The sequence below is a fragment of the Mytilus galloprovincialis genome, chromosome 10, assembly GCF_965363235.1.
Source record: "Mytilus galloprovincialis chromosome 10, xbMytGall1.hap1.1, whole genome shotgun sequence".
In the NCBI taxonomy this organism is placed as follows: domain Eukaryota; kingdom Metazoa; phylum Mollusca; class Bivalvia; order Mytilida; family Mytilidae; genus Mytilus; species Mytilus galloprovincialis.
In genome coordinates, this window is record NC_134847.1 from 39316326 (window position 1) to 39340696 (window position 24371).

A 24371-nucleotide genomic window follows, 5' to 3' on the forward strand; every position below is an offset into this window, starting at 1 on the left:
AATTTTACTTTGATCTAACTGACTGATAATTTTCTTTCTCAGCTGAGCTGAGTGATATGAAAACGGAGTCGTGTGATATGACAATTATCGCAAGAAACTAAGGGAGCATGTGGCATTGCTAATGAAATTGACATGCAATTGACAACGTCGTCATGGGTAAAATAGCGAGAAAATCAATCTTGTTGAGATGATCAAGGATAATCTATAATTACATAATTCACATCATTTTTATATCAAACACTGTCGGCATCAAATAGAATGTCAAAATTTATGTTCCTAAGAAGGAAGATGGTCAGTTTAGTTTTCTGCTTTATCTGAAGGTGCTCAACTTGCCTTTTCTTCTTTCATTTACAAATATATGAATCTCTCTTAAAAGCCATCTGTTAACTTAATATAAACTTACCTTTATCAAGTTATTGCAGTTAATATGATACATTTGATGTTATGTTTCTTCTATTTATTTGTAATGTTTTCAAAACTCTTTTATGAAATTCTCCTTATAGATGTAATGATGAGTTATTCACTTTAAAAAACAATGTTTTGAAACAACAAATTTAAAGTTTAATAGGTTAAGTATAGCAAAATTTTAAGTTATGCTAAGTTATTCTGCATCGGCTTATTCTTCTTCAATTTTCATCTTGTGTCTTCACTTTTCTGTGGCAGTCTCAGAATTTTTTTGCAATGTGGTGTATTACAAGATATTTATAGGGACCAAAAGAAGAGTGTTGTTACTATAGAATACTATGGGAGAAAAAAAATTTTGTAATATTAGAATGCTTACAACAATATATTTTGTTTTGATTATTTGTGGGTGTTTAATGACACTTTCAAATGTCTTGGCTAAATTGTGGTATCTTGTTTTTTCCAAAACATGTTTAAATGAAGTCGCAAAAGTTCTCTAGAACTTTCTTGCAACAGTAAAGTAAAAACACGTAATTCAATAGTTTGTCTTTGATGCAGACTAGGATCTTTGTTCTTTGCTGAGGGGCGTAAAGGGGGTATCTGCACAGTAGAACTCAATATAAAACTGTCATTTCACGATGAACAAACAACTTAAATTTTCTTGCATGGTGATCTTTTTATCATTTTCACGAAATACGGTGAATAACAAACCTTTTTCAAGGCACCACCCTCTTTGCTGGATTTTGTCTACTTGGCAATCATACTAGATCTCAAAATCTTAATATATATCATATTCTTCAATCAAAGCAACCAAAAATATTATGTTGAAGTTCTTAAAAGTTTTGAATTAAATTCAATCAATGAAATCAATTCACACAATTTTGACAAGGGTACAACTGTTTGTATCCTTGAGATCATATATTAAATAATATATAGTTTCTACATTAGCATAACAAATCTAGGGCTACCTGCATTATTTGTTTTATGTATGTTGTACTAAAAAAGAAAATTTTTAAATAATTTAATATTGGTTGTAAATAGTTATCAAAGGTACCAGGATTATAATTTAGTATGCCAGATGTGCGTTTCATCTATATAAGACTCATCAGTGACGCTCATATCAAAATATTTATAAAGCCAAACAAGTACAAGATCCAAAATTCCAAAATTTTGTGCCAAATACAGCTAAGGTAATCTATGTCTGTGATTAGAAAATCCTTAGTTTTTCGAAAAAATAAAAGTTTTGTAAACAGGAAATTTATTAAAATGACCACATTATTGATATCACTACTGGGCTGGTGATACCCTCGGGGACGAAACGTCCACCAGCAGTGGCATCGACCCAGTGGTGTAGCATGTTTTCCGATTGGCAGAAAGATTTTGGTCTATCAGTTTAAAGATTTGGTTTTGTCATGTGACTTGTGAAGTCATCAGGTTTTTTTTTCTTGATTTTAAAATTGAATTTATAATTAAATTATGAGAAATGACATAATGCACAATTTTAAATAACCTGCTATGCAAGTTACTCAGTGTGCACCACAATTTATATGTTATTTCTTCATAGACAGATTTATAAATATTTATTAAAATTCATGTAATAACTTATAAATTTTCTTCTTTCAGATTGTAAATTTTGGTTTTGTAACATACTACCTCCTGGAACAAGTTTTAAAATTTGTAATGTTTGGATGGAGAAGATATATTTTTGAAAAATCCAACATCTATGATGGCTTAATTACAGTAGCTTTAGTGGTAAGAATTTTATAGATGTCAGTGCACGACTCACCGCAAATCTCAATAAGCATCCTTGTCAACAGGGACTTTTGAAAACTAGCTTGTTTCAAGAGAATATAGCATAACATCCATAAATAAGAGTGCACACACTGAAATGTCTCGCCTTCTTTACTTATCATTGATATTATGTTGATAGTCCTAAGTATAAAGCTTTATTACAACTGTCACATAAACGTTACATTAACCAAGATAACTAAACAAAGACCAATGAACCATGAAAATGAGGTCAAGGTCAGATGAACCATGCCAGGCTGACATGTACAGCTAACAATGCTTCCATAAAACAAATATAGTTGACCTAATACTTATAGTTTAAGAAAAATAGACCAAAACACAAAAACTTAACACTGAGCACTAACCGTGAAAATGAGGTCAAGGTCAAATAAAACCTGCGCGACTAATATATAAATCATAAAATATTTCCATACATTAAATATAGTTGACCTATGGCGTATAGTATCAGATAAAAAGACCAAAACTGAAAAACTTCAACTTTGACCACTGAACATTGAAAATGAGGTCAAGGTCAGATGAAATCTGTCCGCTAGACATGTTCACCTTACAATCATTCCATACAACAAATATAGTAGACCTATTGTATAAAGTATGAGAAAAACAGACCAAAGCACAAAAACTTATCTATAACCACTGAACCATGAAAATGAGGTCAAGGTCAGATGACACCTGCCAGTTGGACATGTACACCTTACAGTCCTTCCATACACCAAATATACTAGCCCTATTGCTTATATATAGAGATATGGACTTGACCACCAAAACTTAACCTTGTTCACTGAGCCATGAAATGAAGTCGAGGTCAAGTGAAAACTGTCTGACGGGCATGAGGACCTTGCAAGGTACGCACATACCAAATATAGTTATCCTATTACTTATAATAAGAGAGAATTCAACATTACAAAAAATCTGAACTTTTTTTTTCAAGTGGTCACTGAACCATGAAAATGAGGTCAAGGACATTGGACATGTGACTGACAGAAACTTCGTAACATGAGGCATCTTTACACAAAGTATGAAGCATCCAGGTCTTCCACCTTCTAAAATATAAAGCTTTTAAGAAGTGAGCTAACACCGCCGCCGCTGCCGGATCACTATCCCTATGTCGAGCTTTCTGCAACTAAAGTTGCAGGCTCGACTAAAATCTTTTAAAAAAACATCATATTTGCCAGATATTCAAAAGAAAAAAATTTAATAAAAGAAGTGATACAAATCCAAATTACAAATCTCAGAGAAGGTTTGTGGTGTAGAGAGTTGGTTCAGGTATTTTGGTAGGCCGATGGGAAATTTTCAATTTATTTAAACATTAATTTAACAGGTTTTAAATTGGAATTGAATATAAGAAACTGTTATGTATTTTGATACTTGTCAAAATTAGAAACTAGTGTTTGAATATTCTTTTTTATTATTCCTTTTTAGGTTACAGAAATATTTTCTGTTGCTGAATATGGGCTTCCATTAACTGGGTAAGTAGAATTATAGACAATGTACACACAAGTTTATTGTAGTTTTGATGCAGGTTTGAAAGGACTTAGCCTCCAAAAAAATCTAATGCTGATGGACATTTATCCCATTATCAATCTATTTAATTTTTTAACTAAAGACATTGAGTAGATAGAGGTTAATCAAAGGCAATAAATTTGGTCACAACAAATAATAATTAGATATAAGAAGATGATGTATGAGTGCCAATTAGACAACTCTCCATCCAAGTCCCAACCAGTAAAATTAAACCATTATAGGTCAAGGTACTGTCTTCAACACGGAGCATTTGCTCACACCAAACAACAAGCTATAAAGTGCCCTAAAGAACGACTAGTGGTAAACTCATACATTGATAGAGGTTTTGCTAAAGTATAAATCATTGCTTAAAACCTTGAACACCAGCTGAATTATGTTTTGATTACTGTTGATTCATTTATTTTTGCGGGTATCAATTTTCGAGATTGAGGAAAATTTGCATTTTTAGATATATAGAATTAGTCGTTTTGCTAAAGTCTACATACAGTCACATTGAAAATTGATAATTTGTTGCTTGGCATACAGCATTGACAGTGCTTTGATATCATTGAGTAGGTCATTGAAATATAAATATAGACTATTCTTCACATACTCTGCTAATAGTTTATATTTGAGTGAAGTTATACTGTACTGAATGATTTATTATGCTTTTATGTTTAATTGAAATGCATTCGGTGCAATCTATGATATAAAAAAGAAGATGTGGTATGATTGCCAATGAGACAACTATCTACAAAAGACCAAAATGACACAGACATTAACAACTATAGGTCACCGTACTTTGTACCGATGAGTGATGGGGACAAAGACGATCTTTATGTACTTTTAGATGATTATGTTTAAGTCTTGTTTTATTCTATGAATAATTTTACTTATTATTATTTGTAGAGATGATATAGTCCCTCAAGATTCTGTCACCCTCTGGAATGTTGTCAGAATTATAAATATACTCATTATGGCCCGAATACTTAGAATTATACCACAAATAAAGGTAATTTGGCAAATATATAAACTCTTTTTCTCTTTATATTTAGTAGCTGACTACATATAAATATGATTATTGAATTGAAATGATCAACTGAATGAAAATATGTTATTACTTATATGAGTTTGGATGTGATTGTTATAAAAAGCTTATATTTTCATAGATTTAAAAAGATGTGATATGAGTGCCAATGAGTCAACTCTCCATCCAAGTCACAGTTAGTAAAAGAAATGTACCTATTATAAGAATTAGTGATCAAAATCCTTCAGCTATGTCTCCACCTGTTTGTAATATTTCCCCAAAATGGAAATTATAACGATTTTCAATCATTTATTGCAATTTTTAAAAGCAAGTATATGAACTGTAATAACAGTGAGACAAAAAAATTTGTGTTTATATTCACAGACAAAGCTTTCTTAAAAAAATAGGGGTTTCTTTGGTTAAAAATCCATAGAATTTAAAGTCAAAACTTTATCTTTTTCTTATGCACATGACCAATATTAGTATTAGTATATGTATTGATTATTTAATAATATTTATATTTTTCTTTTTTAGTCTATGTCCATAGTGGTCAATACTTTGGTAGATTTGATAAAAAATATGAAAGCATTTGCTGGTATTTTAATTGTAAGTTTTATTTTTCATATAGATATTAATGAAATGTATTTCAATTGCTTCTGAACTGTCATCTTGGTTCAAATTGTTAGATCATCAATAGAAAAAATGAATCAGTTTCCCATAAACGGTCCGAGTACACATTTATCGTCCTATCATTTTTGTTGTCCACGAATATAATGCCTAGTGTAGACAGTGTATTACTTGCCAATTTTTGTTTAAACCTCTTCCAAATGTATTTCTTCATGTTTTATGCCTCACATAGCAAGTAGGGGGATGAAGTAACACTATAAAAAAAAATTGGGTCATGAATTTTAAAGTAAAGTAGTGATTTGGTCAAGCTGAAAAAGGTTAAAAATTAACACTTCAGAAGCCATCATAAGATTTCAAGACCCCCTGAACATGAAAAATGTCCATATTTTGAGTTAGAGCCGATGAAGTTTTCTATAATTTGTCCCAAAAGTAGTCCAACACACTGTAAAAATATAATTGAGAAAGTGCAGGTGGGATTTTTTTAATTTTCTTTATTGTCTAAAAGAAATGCACTACGAAATAACTGTGTACTTGGACCAAATTGCCTTTTACTGTTATAACTTATTGAAAAAAATGGAGGAACAAATTGTTGGTATATACAATATATGACTTCTTAAAATCCAGATCAATGACTTGGAAAGCATGCAAATCATTTTCTGAACTGATGACTTAATCAATTATGTTTAACTTTAGTACAATTTAATGCTGTAACACATCCAAACAGAGTAACATGAATAACTTGTAAATAATATCTTGCAGGTGATATATTATTCATTTGCCATAGCGGGAATAGAGATCTTCAATGGGTCCATAAAATACAACCCTCCTAATTCCACAGTTACAAGGTAAGGATGGCACCATATAAAAAAAATATAGATAAATTCTATTGGTTTCCATGAAATTTTAGAATTTTGCATTAAGGAGGCTCGAGGGTATACAAATTTCAGAAAAAATTAAACATTTGTTTTTCACTTCAAATTTTATTTATTACCTTTTGTAGTTGTTACTTTATCATATGGTACAAAAATCATTCAAAACAATCAATTCGTGTTGGCCCCAGATGACATTTAAAATGTGTACATCATTGAAAAAGTTCCAAATTATCTCCCTTTGGTGGAAAAATGCCCTTTTTGGCTTTAAAATTGAAATATCTTTTTTAACTCATCGGTGACATATATTTTTTAATATGATTTCCATATAAGCTGTACTTAAACTAAATTATTGTAAAATTTGAGCGATTTCTGTAATAAATTTCTTTTTTTATTTCGATATTACCTATATTTCTCCTATTACTTCAACCACCTTTACAAAAATGTATGCTTCTTTCGAAGGCAGATTGTGAGCCCAAATGAACGGTGACCCCACTTTTTTATTTTAATTTTCTATTAACCCTTTCAACCCTATACACGGCATATGCCGCGATGACATACGCCGTCCGCCACTGCTATTCGCGGCATATGCCGCGATGACAACAGATTTTTCATAAGGACTCTTAAACCATTCGGTTTTCATTCGGGTCCTCTCTAATTTTTCCTTGTATGAATCGAGGATATGCAAGGTCTCATTTGCGCTTGAAATCCCGGCAATTTTTATTGTAAAATCATGCAGTAGAAGGAAAATTGAAGGAAAATAAAAACAAATATTTTGACAAATGCAAATGGCGGAAATCGAAAACGAAGCTGTAAATATGGAAATATTTCAGCATTTCTATGGCGAAACTGATGACGAGGATTAGTTAAAAGGTTTCTTGTTATCTCAATGTGTTTATTACATTCAATTCGTGTGGGAAATATGATTTGATAGATCATTACGAGACGTAGAAAAAGGGGGGAAAATGGAGGTTGACTGAAAATTTTGAGGACGGAGCCACTGATTTGTGCCATGATTACATAATACGTTGTGTATGGTGCAATACGCTACGGAATCGAGCAATTGGTGTCTTCTTTATTATATGGCAGATAAAAAAACAAAATAGATGAAGACGAAAAGTAGTTTTTATTCAAAATTCAACACAAATGTAACAAATTACACCTTTTACCTGTTAATTACCTGAAAATGCAGGTAACCTGATAAACATTTTACTGAAATAACTGCCTAACATTACAGTTCATACTCTCCTGAGCATTTTTCATACAATAACTTTTTCTGTATCTCTTACAATAAAAAAGATACAGCAGTCTGAAAAGGAATATACTGTTCTAATGAATGAACACAAAAAAAAATGCAGCAGCAGCAGCCATTTTTCTATTTTTTTGTGTAGCGTTGAAAGGGTTAACTATAAGATAAAGTTCATTTATAGAAAAATATAGAGAAATCCTATATAAATGATTTAGACCCGCGAACCCCCTTAATATTAGAAGATTATGACCATTACTAAAGCATATGCTATTTTCTGTTTATTGAACAATATTTTACTGATATAATTTGCAAAAGTCATTATATGTCAAAGTGTGATCCATAACACAGAGCCTTAGCTCACACTGAACAGCAAGCTATCAAGGCCCCCAAAAAGGACAAGTGTTAAACCATTCAAATGAGAAAACCAATGGTCCAATCTATATAAGAATCCTGAAACACTTATGAACCATATTAACAAACAACAACTACTGAATATCAGGTTCATGATCCAGGACAGGTGCAACCATGCAAAAGTAAACCATTATAAGTCAAAGTACAGTCTTCAACATGGAGCCTTTGCTCACACCTAACAAAGCTATAAAGGGCCCCAAAATTGACTCGTGTATACCATATGTCAATAGATATAGGAAGATGTGGTATGAGTGCCAATGAGACAACTCTCCATCCAAATAACAATTTATAAAAGTAAACCATTATAGGTCAATGTACAGCCTTCAACACAGAGTCTTGGCTCACACCGAACAACAAGCTATAAAGGGCCCCAAAATTACTAGTGTAAAACCATTCAAATGGAAAAACCAACGGTCTAATCTATATAAATCGATTAACGCATATAAATTATATAAACAAACGACAACTACTGTACATCAAATCCAAGCATTTTTTAAATTACGTTGAGTGACATTTTATTTTAATTACAACTTTCATTGCTATCAATTTCCATTGCCCACATATAATAATACTAATCTTATACTATTTTGGTATGAATGAAAGATGTGTTAACTTTTTTTCTTTGTAGAGGCTTACTATACAAATGTGGATCATACCAACAATTAGAATACTGGGCCAACAATTTTGATGACTTTGCTGTAAGTTAATTTATTTTTATACAGCAATGGATTATAATATAAAAATAAGGCGAAGGGGTAAGGTTCGCAATGATTCATCAATCCACCAAACTTCAAATGAAGTGGATGTAAGTCTGAAAGCAATTATAGACCATCATACTGCCTTCAACAATGAGAACAACCCAATGACTATTTAAAAAATTTGGGTTTAAACTCACCTAGTGATGTTTACTATAAAAGCTGATTTAGTACCCAAAAAAATAATGTTATAACTAAATGTATATTAAACTAAATTGAGCTTCTAGTTTCAAGAATTGACTATGACAGATGTGCAATGTTTTAATAACTGCAAGCCCAAATAAAAATACTCATAGCAATTTTTTCTTCATGGATATTCATTAGAATTGATTTTTTGCTGTCAGAAAAAAATATAGTCTGTAAAAAAAAACAAAAAAAACCCTAAATAACATAATTCTTTCAATTTAAAACAGTACATTTTTGTTACAGTTATTATGAAAAACACAGTAGATTGCATCATGTCTTTAATACTTTTTTGATTTTGCAGGCAGCCATTGTGGTATTATGGGATATAATGGTAGTCAATAACTGGAGTGTGTTTCTATCTGCATACAAAAGTGCAACCTCTGGGTAAGTCCATCAGAAACGTATCTTTTATCAAATTTGACAGTGATTTGATTTCAATGACCTGGAAAGGAAGGTAAAGACATTAATTTGTAGGTTTTATCACTGGTCTATCATATTCATTATTTATTTTTTGTCTTGCTCTTAAAAACGCTGTGGAAGGCGCGACCAACTAGGTATTACAGGAACTTACAGTACATAATTACAGCAGATTCCATTGAGTGTGTAGCCAAAGGTAATATATTTGGTTAGCTTGCTTGTTAGCTGAACCGTGAGGTCATTGTTAGGTTATGTAAATTACCCTACCTATCGATCTGTCTGTTGGATTATGCTACTTCGAAAGGCGGGTAGTACACCTAACCTAATAATGACTTCACGGTTCAGCTAACAAGCAAGCTAACCAAAGATTTACCTTTCGCTACACACTCAATGGAATCCGCTGTAATTGCATATTCTATTTTATCTTCATGATTCTATCCCTTCTTTATCCAACTTCCAAGGTCAACATATCTTTTTTAAGGAAATAGCTAATAATGTTATATACATGATTAAAAAAGAGTACACGTTAAAGGGAAATTTCGCGATTTTTTACTTATCATCTAATTATGTTCATCTTAACATAAAAAACACATTTGCAAAGTTTTAAATTTATATTCCTTCTAATAACGGAGAAAATCAAGTATTTGTAACTTTTTTGGTTGAATTCTCGAGTGGGTCGTGACGTATTAGCCCGATTTATTGAATTCTGGGAAAAAATAAAATCTGTTTAACTCTTATAGCGTATCGACAATATACGTAATAAAAAGCGCACAGCTGACGAATGGTCGTAGTTATTAACCACAATATAAGAATGAACGAAAATGAATATGCATATACCGTTTTGTATTGATTGAATTAAGCTCCTAGAAAATTATCTCTAGTAAATGTTTTTGTATAAATTTAATTAATTATTGTTGAGATTTTTTTCTTAAAATATTTATTGAACATTTTTACTGATATTGAACTGAAAATATTTCAGTTCTATTTACCGTTATTGTTTTGATAATCATTTCAATGCAACCAGAGACATATATACATGTGTATATATGTCTCTGATGCAACTAATGTGTGAGCAGAGTGTGTATATTATTTTGTAAAGGTCACTGTATATTTCTCGGCTTGAGGTCAATTCGTTTACCTTGTAGCTAGCCTATTTAGCCGCAGGTGTGAGTTCAAGCGTACACAGGTATAAATGTTGTTATTTGGAAAGGATAAACAGAAAGGATTAGAAAGAGTATGCTGTCACGATGTTAATACACTAAGATTTAATACACGATGAGAATAAAGATACAATAATTAAATTGTGTAAATTAATTGAAAATAAAATTCAGATTTCGTAATTCCGAAAGTGTAAAAAAATTAAAAGGAAACAATTTTGATTACTTTCTTAGCGGCAATTGGCGTAAAGATTCAAATATGAAGTAAAAAATAGTAGTTTTAATCTTTAATAAAAACTAAATGCAATATTACCCAATTTGATATTCCATTGTACATCTGTTTGATATCATTGACTTTACCGGAATTTCTTAACTTGTATTCAAATCTGGCTGTGTTTAAATGCTAATAAAACTATTGCAATTTTAAAGTTTTTAATTAACCAAAAAATACAACATACAACATGCATGATTTTTTTTTAGTTTCTTTTTAACATTTTATTCTTACATAATTAAATTCATTTGACAATCATTCACACGAACTTTTTGTGAAAAGAATACCAATAATCTAAGCTAAGGCATTATTTTTTTTGAGGATTTTTTTAAAATTCTATGATAATATTTGTGCAATGTTGAACATGATAGCCGTCATTAATCCAAATAAGTAATACAGTAGTTGTAATAAAAGTTATATTTTAGTCATGCATAACTGATATTGACGAATTTAGAATAGTTCATCCATACATCGTTGTTTTTGAAACAATCATTATTAGTATACATGTAAGTTTCCTGACGTATAAGAGCCATTGAGGATGAGCTCCAGAGAAAGCAGACTAGTAGCGCTTCGTTCGTTTGTTTGTTGGGAAAGGAGAGGAAATGCAACCGCTTGTACAGATAAACGACAGAATTACCATACAAGCATTTATAGTCAACACAATCAGAAAGAGTTCCCATCGTTAGACGGGGAATATGAAGGCTTCCAAGAATGAACAAGTGACATGTCTAACTCTGAACAGTTAGAAAACGGACTATCGACATCGACGGCTTGATATTTGAAACTGTATGCATATATATACGTATACGTTTATGATAGTGATGAGTTCTTGCGTCTGACGAAAACTAAATTCCTTCATGGTTATATCTTGCCATACGTTTATATTGGTTTGTAAGGTGATTACTCAAAATCGTTATTTGAAAATCCTGTTTGTGAGATGTAGATTTATTTCAATACAGAAATTTCGTCTATATTTCACAAGTGTATAACACGGAGAAGCTCTGACGGTCCATTACTCCCATTTTGTTTGGGTGTGAACCATCGATGTTTACAGCAATATCAAAGAATAAGATGATGATGGTAGAAAGAACTATGGTCGTCATGTGGCAAATATTACATGCATATCGGACAGTGAGTTGTCAATCTGTATGAAAAGATTTCCAATACAACCATATTATTGAGAAGGAATGTTTACATGCTATACACTCGTACTAGTATTACAGGGTTCTTGTGGTTCTTGTGGTTCTTGAATATGAGTTAGTAATTGTATTGTTACTGCATGTATGTAAAAAATGTTTGTATCTATGTATCTATGCAAATCAATATTCTTATTTCTTATTCATGTATGCTCTGTATGCCCCTTGTGGCCTTGTGCATGGGCCCTTAATTGGACATAAAATATGTTCTGTTCTGTTCTGTTCTGTGGCGTTTACCTTAGACACACATCTTTTTAACGATGTTAAACAAAAAGACAGAACCAATTTAATGTTATATTTCCCTATTTTTTAAATATAACTAAAAGTCTTTTATCTGACAAGAATACCCCTATTTAGCGGACAAGTAATTTATTCTTTTTTCTGTTATTGAATACCAAGAAAGAAAATAAATCCCGAAATTAATTTGAAACTTTGATACTCAAAAGTTTCCCAGCCAAATATTCACATCCCTTGGGGATAATTAGTGGTCGTCCAGTGGCATATATAACAATTGTGATGACAAATTCCTTCCTTTGTTCGAGAACAATCTTATTGAAATATAAATCTGTGATTTTACTATGTCCACAACTTCAATGAACCAAAGCAAATTAAAGTTATACAAATCAAATTGATTCTCTTCTTCTTCTGGTATACAATAGTCTATCGACATTCCAATATTACATACTGTTGGCATACGTGGACTAGTCTATTTACAACACTTTTACCCCTATTTATTCAAAATATATGTTTTTTTCTTATGTTCAATGTATACATGTATATATTTGAAATTGCGCTATAGTTCCGTAACTTTCTATCCAGTCGTATAAAGGAATCGTCGGCAAGTGCGTACATTTTTTTAAATCAATATTTCTGGAATGTTCCAATCTGTCCTTCACTATATATTACATTTTCCCAAATTCACCCTTGGAAAAAATATTTAAATAGATTTTAATTTCATCAAATCTTATTTTTTGGGTATTATTTATATTTTTATGAATAATATTCTTTACACCAGAAATGTTATTTATAAACAAGCGTATGAGTTTAGTAATGACAAGTAAGACAGAGTTGTATATTATACATCTGATAGTTCAAAATGGAAAGTTATAAGTTATAACTTATCAGCCGTGTACACTGATCAATACCTGCAGAAGTGAAACGATGCATGAACTTGCAAGCCCGACAGGAAATCGCTTGAATACCTGGACGTGTCACCTCACACCCCTCACAATACCTTTGGAAGTAATACCTTTAGCCATGCTGGTGATCAGATGAGGGAAGATCAAAATTTATTTGAAAAAAGTTTATTACTTTAAAGAATTATGAACAAATTAGATTTTCGAAAACAATTTTCACGGAACACTTATTTATGATTTCAACTTTGACTTTTCACCTAATTACAATATCAACAGTTTCAAAACAACAGACCATGGTAATTTAAAAAAAAATAAGAATATTTTCCGTATCAAGTTAGTTAGTCGGATAAAATAACCGTACGATTGACAAGATATCGACACGCAATTACAACTACATCGGTTACTCTAGTTTTGTTTCTTTGTGGTTTATAGACATATCTTTTTTATTAATCGGGAAAGGAGACAAAATGGCGGAACGCAGAGAATTGATACTCTAAATTTAAAATCGATGGTGATCGCTTATCTAGCGGAATAAAACTTTAATATCTATGAATTTGAGCATTTTTATACAGAATGAACATAATATCAATTTTTGATTTTTTTGCGAAGTTTCCCTTTAAACAAACAACTAAGCATGACAACTTGATCAAAATAAACTGAAAGTTTACCATAATGTCTTCAAAAAAAAAAGGATCAAGGCATATATTGTTTGATAAGATCTACATTGCTTTTTAATTGACTCTTCTAAATGATAAATTACTTGGTACTGTAAATTCAGAAATTATTGCGTGCACTTATTATTGCGATTTTGTCATTTTACACTTGAATGCGATTTTTATTTTTACGATTTTGAGAAAAGTCATGCTTAATTCAGTTAAAATATTACAAAATGTGAGTTTTAATTATTGCGTTTACAACTCAGTCGCATTATTCGCAATAATAAAAACCTCGCAATAATTTCTGAATTTACAGTATTATATATTAATTGATTTTTGGATATTTAATGTTCAGTGGCAAATATTTCATGCATGTCCAGGACGAACTTTGTGTTAAAGATAACTTTGAATAGCCTCAGCTGAGATCACAACATTAATATTTAAACTGATTTCTGATGTTTGCTCTTAGATTTCAATTGATTTCGGCTATTACTTTTAAATTATAAATGTATTGATGATACAGACATTAATTGAGCAAGATTATTTAATTTGATTTTATTCCCAATATTATATTTTACAGATGGTCCTATCTGCTTTTTATCAAAATAGTTATTTTTTTTTTTACAGATGGTCCTATCTGTTTTTCATCATATGGTGGTTATTTTCTGTCGTTATAGTTCTACAGCTGTTTACAGCCATTATTATAGAGGTAAATATACTACAGTTAAAGGAATCAATTTTCTACTTTCTAATTTTCAGTCTTTCAACAAATCATTAAAGTACGCTGTAGTGCAAGGAATAAAAAAGCTAAGGTGGAATAATTTATATATTTTAAAGTTTACAAAAAAAGAATTTATTTAAATTCCAGGGGATTCATTTTTTTGGTGTCCAGTATGTTAAAGTAATATTTTTTGTTTTTTTGTTGAAATTTCAATCGGGTTTTAACTTCTTTATAATATGTATCAACGGAATAAAGGAAATTAAAACCCCAAAGAAAATTTTTCCATTTACAGAATTAAGAATTAAACTTCTTTTCTTTATATGCACCCACTGAGCTAAATACAAGAGTAATACTTAGTATCCACCTCAGCGGGGGCTAGAAGAGAAACTTCTCCATTTAATTTTATCAAACCATATCTTTGTATATTAAAACGTATTGCATTGTTATATTTGTAGAATTTTATAATGAAATGGGATAAAAGTCAACTGAATACAGATAGAGGAAGGAGAACATCAAGTTTTGAAGATTCACATCATTTTATGTCTGTTCATGATATGTTTAGGTAAACACAATTGTTGTTTAAGGTGGTACCTAACACTACAGGGAGATAACTCTGTAAAATCAGCTAAACGTTTTAATTACACTGTGTTGTTAAGGGAATATCAATCTTCTCAATGATCAAAATAAGTGTTTGTCAAACTGATATATAACCAGTGTAATTTTTCTGATAAAACGGTTGGTTCAAATTTTTTAAAATTTTTATATGTTTGTAAAAGGGTCAAAGTAAATACTTTGTCAAAATTTTAAAAAAATTAAACGAGCCAAATTAATTTTAGTTAAAGTGTTGGGTACCACCTTAAGATATAAGTCATTTGTCAACTTTTAACTCTGTTAAACATTGGGTAAATAACATATAGATTTCATTAAGAAAATTTAATCATTATTTTAAATACCCATATCTAAGTTATCTAAGGGAGATAATACATATATGTCAGTAAGCAACATTTGTAAATTATCTACCCTTGACAGGTTATCATAAGAGATGGTAACCCGCCTCAAATGATGCCTAATTATTTTCATTGATTGATTGTTTGTTGGTTTATAAAGTCATTTGGCAAATATTTCATGAATATTCAGGAAGCTAATAGATAATTACTTTATATGTTTACCACTAACAGGAATAAGACATCTAAGTAAAATTTGTATTTAAATTGTTTTAAAATATTTTTGGATTATTTTGTAAATTATATGTTATTTGTGTGCTGTAAAATAATAAAACTTTTGTTAATGTTTTTGAAGTGAGCATCACTGATGGAGAAACATAAGGATGTCTTTGGATAAAATAACTAATAGATATAGAACATCAAACATGATGTTCATATGATGAAATCATAATCTTTTAGTCAGTTTAATTGAAGTCTGGAGCTGGCATGTCAGTTAACTGCTAGCAGTCTGTTGCTATTTATGTATTATTGTCATTTTGTTTATTTTCTTTGGTTACATCTTCTGACATCAGACTCGGATATCTCTTGGACTGAATTTTAATGTGCGTATTGTCATGCGTTTACTTTTCTACATTGGCTAGAGGTATAGGGGGAGGGTTGAGATCTCACAAACATGTTTAACCCCGCAGCATTTTTGCGCCTGTCCCAAGTCAGGAGCCTCTGGCCTTTATTAGTCTTGTATTATTTTAATTTTAGTTTCTTGTGTACAATTTGAAAATTAGTATGGCGTTCATTATCACTGAACGAGTATATATTTGTTTAGGGGCCAGCTGAAGGACGCCTCCGGGTGCGGGAATTTCTCGCTACATTGAAGACCTGTTGGTGACCTTCTGCTGTTCTTTTTTCTATGGTCGAGTTGTTGTCTCTCTGGCACATTCCCCATTTCCATTCTCAATTTTATTTAAGTAAACAACTTTTAAACTTTTAAACTGATAAATATGCTATATGTAGATGTGAAGATTAATAATTGTAATTTTATATAATTGTAGAAGTACCCTTGAGGAGCCTTCAGAATCAGAAATACTACAGGAAATTAGTAATCACAGATATTTAAAACTTAGACAGATTCCATCAGTGACTTGATATTATATAGCAGATGACAATGTTATTATGTAGCTGACCTTGTGAGGGCTGTATATCCAGTCAAGGTCGATAAAAACTGCCCTCATCGTGTATATGATTCTCTGATTATTAATGTTATCACCTCATTTGCATATGTATACATGTATATTTTTTTACATTTCAAAAATTAAGAAACTTACTGATATATATATACTATATTTTTTTATAGCCCAAAATTTTCAGAAATTAAGATGGAAGTTCAGGAAATTTTAACATGTAGAGTACCAAATATAATACAAACAAAATCGAGAAAAAAAATAAAAACTGTAACAATATTTTGACCAAAAATCCTCAGTAGAATTATAAGTAGCAAAGAAGATAAGTTATTCAGACTTACCACTTAAATACTGATCAATATTTGGTCCAAATCTTATTTGTTTTGAAATTGCATCTGGTATTTTGCTATTTATTTTTAAATTTTAATCTGAAAACAACTGGGTTTGTTATTCTACTTTTAAAGAAATATTGCTTATTCATTTATTTTAAGCATTGGTAGTATACAGTATGTTATTTTTAATGTAATATAGAAGTGCTATTCAAGTAACTTACATTTTAAATCTCAACTTTTTACAAAATATCTCAGATGAAAGAATCACAGTGTCAAAAAATGATCCTTTTTTTTTATTTTTTCCCCCAATGTTTAATTTTTCAGTAATTTTATAATTTTGTAAATATTTTTGAGTGTGGCATTATACATTTGTTTTACAGGTGGTTTTTTTTAATTTCAAGCTTTGTGATACAAAATGGTTCTTGGATTAGATTCAATTTTCATAGTTGAGTTATTTGGTCTGTTAAGCCATATCAATTATACACTTTGTACCCAAGAGATATGCAGAATTTATTACTTTAATATATTCTAAATACATTTAGTTATGCTTTATTTTAAATATTTTAGCACTTAGTGTTATTTACTGTTTTATCATTTTATAATGTTCGTTCATTTAAGAATTCATAATTTGAAATTATATAAAAAAAAAAAAAAAATATTGAATTGAAATTATGACAAAAATATAATAATTGTTATTCAAAGTCTTGAACCTGCATGTGCAGTCCAGGTGTTTACCACTCCTTTAGTATTACTTCATATTTTTGTTTTATTTTTTTTTTAATTTTGAATTTATTTTATAGTTTTTTGTTACTATATTTTCAAATGTTGAAAATTGAATACATTCTTTATTATTATTACTTTAGTTTAGCAGTTAAGTTTTTATTTGAAATAAGGTGCTTTTATGTGAAAGATATGAATATAATTTTTATGTCTATAGGGTTATGAAATAGATACTTTCATATTAATTTCTGTTATATCTATTAACAACATTAAAGGAATGAACAAAATAAACATAGCATATTATTTGTACTATAGGTCATATATATAGGGCATTATAAACTCATATAAAAAAGCACTTATGTATAATTTTTTACCTAATTTTTACATAAGTATATCCCTTATAATCTTTATGTACTGTAATTTGTATCTCACCTGAAAATAGGTCACAGAATGTGAGACATAGAGATGCTAATCTGTTGCTGGCTTAAAACATTGTCATGACCATTGGTCAGTGTTAAGTTTTTGTAGTTTCTCAAACAATATAAGCAGTAGTTTAACCAGGAGTGGTGTATGGAATGGTTGTAAAATGTATATGTTGTGTACATGTTATAATTTTGTACACGTTATTACTTGTACAAACATTTTGTACAAGTAATTACTTGTATGATGCCATCATACAGGTTATTATTTGTACAAATACAGTTGTACAAGTAATTACTTGTCCAATTTTTATTGAGAAAAAGATAATAACTTGTACAAATCATTATTCCACCTTATCCTATTTTTTGTATACAAAAAACTTTTCCTTTAAACAAATAATCTATAATAAGCGCAATAGTATAAACTTGTAATATGTTAGTAATTTTTATTTGATAAATATGGTAGCCAATTTGTACAGTTAAGTAGGGTATTAAAGAATAAAAATTGAAAACATCAAACAAAAGAAAGTTCACGATGAAATAAATAAATAGTGAGATGACAATAAAGTCTTCTAATAATTCAGTATTCACATCTGAAAGATAAAGAGATACTTTAAGTAATGTAAAGGAAGCCAAGTTAAGTTCCAAAAAGACAGCACTTCAAAAATAATTCTTAAGATGGAATGATGTTTTGAATGAAGCAGAAATTATTTATTATTGTATAGTTGATCAACTTTACCCTCTGATTAGAACAGAACACTCTGGAGTTAATATTGGTCATGGGGGCATACAAACAATAACTATAAGAAGTTAAAAAAACACCACAATTTGCCAATATAAGCAGAGATGTTATCCCGATTTTCACTCAGATGTGCGAATGTTTTGAAAAAAGGTTTCTCCTCCTATCATTACTACAGTCTTTAATCCTAGTAGTTGAGTCAAAGTCAAAGATTTTGCTCTCTGCATGGTAGACCATGTTGATTATCAATCATTTACTATCAGGAACACTGTACAAAATTTCAGTGGTCTGCGCCCGTAAAAGGCAAAGAGAGCGGCTGAAGTGGCTTACCAACTCACTGACATTATTTTTACTTTTTGGAGCTCCACATATCCTGCATAGTTATAATGAATGGGAATTTCTTCTTTGGTCAGAGCTTTAATTTATGCATGATAGACAACTTCCCCCTCAAAATCATGTGTCTATAAGAATATAGAACGCTGACACAAAGAGTATGATGATTTCATGATCACACGAGAACAACTGACAATGGTCTGAATGATTAAGAATTGTGCAATTCTATTTAAAAAACAAGAATGTGTCCATAGTACACGAATGCCCCACTCGCACTATCATTTTCTATGTTCAGTGGACCGTGAAATTGGGGTCAAAACTTTAATTTGGAATTAAAATTAGAAAGATCATATCATGGGGAACATGTGTACTAAGTTTCAAGTTGATGTAACTTTAACTTCATCAAAAACTACCAAAGACCAAAAATTTAACCTGAACTTCGCACTATCATTTTCTATGTTCAGTGGACCATGAAATTGGGGTCAAAACTATAATTTGGCATTAAAATTAGAAAGATCATATCATGGGGAACAAGTGTACTAAGTTTCAAGTTGATTGGACTTCAACTTCTTCAAAAACTACCTTGACCAAAAACTTTAACCTGAAGCGGACGGACGAACGGAGGCACAGACCAGAAAACATAATGCCCCTCTACTATCGTAGGTGGGGCATAAAAACAAGTAAATAAATAATTATATTTAAAACCCAACTGTAAGAGAACAATTGAATAATTGTTTCCATCCATTGAAAAAATAAAAAATAAAAATAATTGGATTAAGATTTTTATTTTATTTATTCCTTTCAATGACTCTGTCACTTGGCACTAGTAGTCAGTATTTTAGTGGCACCTAGTTATTTGGAACAATATGCTCAAATTGTCATGTTTGCTGAAGTTATTACTTAAGAAGCAGATGGAAGGAAGAAACAAATAAAACTAAAAGATAGCCAGTTGTACAAGTTATTATCTTTTTCTCAACAAAAACTGTACAGGTAATTACTCGTACAATTATATTTGTACAAGTAATAACTTGTATGATGGCATCATACGAGTAATTACTCTTACAAAGTTTTTGTACAGGTAATAACCTGTACAAAATAATAAGATGTACACGACATATATACTTCTAGCAGGTTCATTTTACCTTGACCTCATTATTGGTGAACGTTAAGTTATGTCTGCTTCTAAGATTCTACAAGCAATAGATTAAACATATTTAATGTATGGATTGATTGCTATGTGAACATGTTCATCTAACCGTGACCTCATTTACATGGATCATTGATAATATTAAGTTTATGTGATACTTAACCTTCATCCTAAAGACTTTCTATATAAATTCAATCAGGATCAGTAACTTAGACAGATTCCACCAGTCACATGATATTACATGTATATAGCAGACGACATTTCAGTGTGTGCTTTCTGTCAAAAATGATATGTTGTGCTTTACTTTTTTGTTGTTAGTTTGTTTTTCTTAAAAGAAAAAATGAAAATTATGTATTTTTTGGCGAAGTTTTTTTATTGTACTGTTTTAAAAATTGCATATTTTAAAATTTAGCAAATATAACGAATAGATTATGAGATTACTCATATTTTGAACGTTGTAAATCCTGATTTAATGTTTAAACACCAATGAATTATTAATTTTATCAAAGGGAAATGACATAATTGTTTTAGTGCAAAATAGTATTAGTATTTATATTTTCAATTATTGAGATTTAATGTAATTTTATCAATTGAAAAACTCTTATGAAATAAGATGTAAAATATTATTTCATATCAGTTTTGTGATGAAATAGTATTGAAATTTTTCATAAAAAGATTCCACAAGACTTTTTCTTCTTTGTAGTTTTAGTATTTATTTTATTGTTATACTATTCCAACTGACTTGTTTTAAAGATCAAAATAGTTTTACAATATTTTTTTCTCTTAATTGTTTGTTTTTGAATAATTTGAGATTGGTTTTAGGAAGCAGTTCTAAATGTTTTAAATTTAAAATACTTTGCAAGTAGGGTAAATGTTTTGATATATTAAGGTGGTACATAACACTACAGGGAGATAACTCTTAAAATCAACTAAACGTTTTAATCAAGATCTATCGTTAAGACAATATTAAGCTTCTCAATGATCAAAATTAGCCTTCGTCAAACTCCTAAACGAAACTTTTCAGCTAAAGTGTGTAGTTCAAGTTTTTTGAAATTTTTATACTTTTGTCAAAGGCTCAAAGTAAATATTTTGTCTGTAAATTAAATGAGCCAAATTAATTTTAGACAAGGTGTTTGGTACCATCTTAACATTGTTGAAGTCATGGATTAGACTATTATCATAAAACCGACTTTTGATTTCTTAGTTTATAATTTTCAACAGGTTACCTGAGGTATGACGTTCTGGTACTTGGTCAAGTAAGAGCAACTTAAAGAAGTAAAATCAAGCTTACAACCTGGGAAAGGAGTAGGTCCAGTAAGACCCCTTTTTGGCCCTAAAATATAACAGTTTTACAAAATTGTTAAAATGTAAACTTTTAGTTATTTATCGGAAAGTAAAATGCTTCTGCTACATAAATGTGTGCTGTTTTTGACAATACAATGCACATATATCGGGTACTAGCAACATCAAGTCATGCTAAATTACTGAAATCTTCACACTTTTAGCATTTTAGTTAAATTTTAGATGATTTCCGTCTTAAATGAAAGTGGTCGCATTTGTGTTCATTCTTGATATTGAAATGTAAGTTGTATATAATGATGATACATAACATATATAAAGGTTGAGGATGAACACGGATGCGGCCACTTTCATTTTTGACAAAAACCATCTGAAAAGTGACATTTTTTGGCATATTTGATAGATTTTTCATATTTAAGCTAGAATCGGAGCGTTTTTAATGAGTAAATAAGTAAAAATCTTTCACATAACCTAATTGAATCAGCTGAAATAGACACTTAAGTGTTTAAAAAGTGTCCAAAATCTTTCGTCAGATGCACCTGTTTGAGGCTAAAATCGGCCCTTACCGGACCTACTCCTTTGGGGAAGAAAATAGTTGTTTTATGTTTAGTTAACGCCACAGAATCATCAGAAAACAGTTGGTTTTCATATTGTTACAGTTTATCCTGAAATTAATAGCAGAGGCAGATTTAGGGGATTCTGTTTTAGTTGGGGACTTTTGATTTGTTTTTAGCTCACGGTTCCCAAGGAACTGTGAACTTTAGCCATCACTTGGCGTTCGTCATCGTCCGTTGTCGTCGTTGTAGTCGTCCGTCTGGTGTAAACTATTTCAAACATCCAACCAAAGTTAAGTTGAATCATCATTAGGGTATCTAGAATAAAGTTTGTGTTTTATTTTCTGTTTAGTCAAAAAACATGGCCACCATGGCTAAAAATAGAACATATGGGGTAAAATGCAGTTTTTGGCTTATATCTGAAAAACTTAAGCAGTTACAGCAAATCTGACATGGGGATTGAAGTGTTCATAAGGTAAAGTTCTATCAGCCCTGAAATTTTCAGATGAATCTAATAACCCATTGTTTGGTTGCTGCCACTATATTGGTAATTTTAAGGAAATTTTGCAGTTTTTGGTTATTATCCTCAATAGTATTAATGACAAAGATAAACTGTAAACAGCAAATATGTTCAACAGAGTCAGACCTACAAATAAGTTTTATATGACCAAAATTGTCAATTGACCTCTTAAAGAGTTATTGCCCTTTAAGGACAATTTTACACAATTTGTTTATCATTTATTCCAACTTTATAACATCTTCTTTTCTGAAACCACTATACAAATTCAAACCAAACTTAAGCTGAATGATCCTCAGGGTATCTAGAATAAAGTTTGTGTTTAATTTTCTGCTTCTTCAAAAAAAATGGCCACCATGGCTAAAAATAGAACATAGGGATAAAATGCAGTTTTTGGCTTATATCTAAAAAACCAAAGCATTAATTTAGAGCAAATCTGACATGGATTAAAGTGTTCAGTAGGTCAAGTTCTATCAGCCCTGAAATTTTCAGCTGAATCTAACAACCCATTGTTGGGTTGCTGCCACTAAATTGGTAATTTTAAGGAAATTTTGCAGTTTTTGGATATCATCTTGAATATTATTAATGATAAAGATAAACTGGAAACAAAAAAAAATTTCAGCAAAGTAAGAGCTCAAAAATTAAAATTAAACTTTGTTTGATTTCATCAAAAATTTAATTAGTAAGGTTCTTTGATATGCTGAATCTAACAAACAAACAAAAATACGATGAAATTGGACACTTTTAAACTCTTAAACAAAAGATAAATGCCAGAAAATGAGGTGAGCGATTCAGGCTCTTGAGAGCCTCTTGTTTATATAACCCTTGGAAAAATACAGTGGAACCAATCAATGCAAGCAAACTCTTGCATGGTAAGATAATATTTCTAATAACTATATTTGTACTATCAATGCTTACTTTTTAATTGTTAAAGTTTAGAAATTTAATCATTGTTTATTGTATACCTTTTTTTTAAAAACTCAGGTAAACCACTACTAATTTTTTTCTGTTAATTCAAATACTTTATATTTACATATCTGCATGTAGTTTATTTTAAGAATATAACAACCAAAATTGTTAGAAGGTTGATGGCTGTTAATTGTTGGATATAATATTGGTTTAATTGAATTACAAACATAACTATATTTGTATATACTAGCAATAACGGATGGATTTTCCCTATTTCCAGGATAACGAAAATTCAGAAGTCAAAAAGAGCATCTACACATGCTGTTTCATGTTTACAACGTTTCATGAAGTTTGGAGCATTTTGAAATATTTTACATTTAGGCTGTTCCCATTGTAACGGAAGCCATTTTAAATTCCAAAGTCAAAAGTCAAATTGTAAATCAGCATGTGCCAGTTATCATTTCTATATCATTGGTTTAGGTGAACTACAAATATAAATATTTGCAGTTTAAATTTTCTATGGTCTTCAATGCAGTCTTTGGCCAAATTTCATAATCGATTATCCATGAAAGAACAAATTCTCCTCAATTCTAATGAACAAATAAATGAATTCTGAGTACTTTTTACAGAAAAAAAATGGTATACAAGAAATAAAGTAGACATTCCATTGTTGACATAATATTTCTGATGAAGAAAATGGTGCAAAGTGCAATAGATATTTTTGTAGATTACAAATAGTTGCTTTTATAATAAATGAATGAGTAAAATCAATGTGTTTTTTTTCTGTGATGCTTATTTGATATACAACAAGCATTCTGTGAGTATTGCATGGCAAGACATACCCCTCTACTGGTTAAAAAATCATTGCACTTGAACAAAATTCCCAGTTGA

General features: G+C 30.3%; 1 protein-coding gene across 1 annotated transcript in view; it reads left to right on the forward strand.

Annotated features, from left to right (window-relative positions):
• LOC143047540 (two pore channel protein 2-like) overlaps positions 1-24251 on the forward strand; it is a 53419-nt gene extending 29168 nt beyond the window's left edge. The window contains exons 17-26 of the mRNA XM_076220603.1: positions 2026-2154; positions 3631-3677; positions 4621-4723; positions 5273-5344; positions 6125-6210; positions 8523-8592; positions 9137-9219; positions 14296-14377; positions 14845-14951; positions 16383-24251. Of these exons, the coding sequence (XP_076076718.1) occupies positions 2026-2154; positions 3631-3677; positions 4621-4723; positions 5273-5344; positions 6125-6210; positions 8523-8592; positions 9137-9219; positions 14296-14377; positions 14845-14951; positions 16383-16476 (873 nt within the window). The 3' untranslated portion in view covers positions 16477-24251. The remainder of the gene's footprint in view (positions 1-2025; positions 2155-3630; positions 3678-4620; positions 4724-5272; positions 5345-6124; positions 6211-8522; positions 8593-9136; positions 9220-14295; positions 14378-14844; positions 14952-16382) is intronic.
• Positions 24252-24371: the final 120 nt, after the last annotated feature.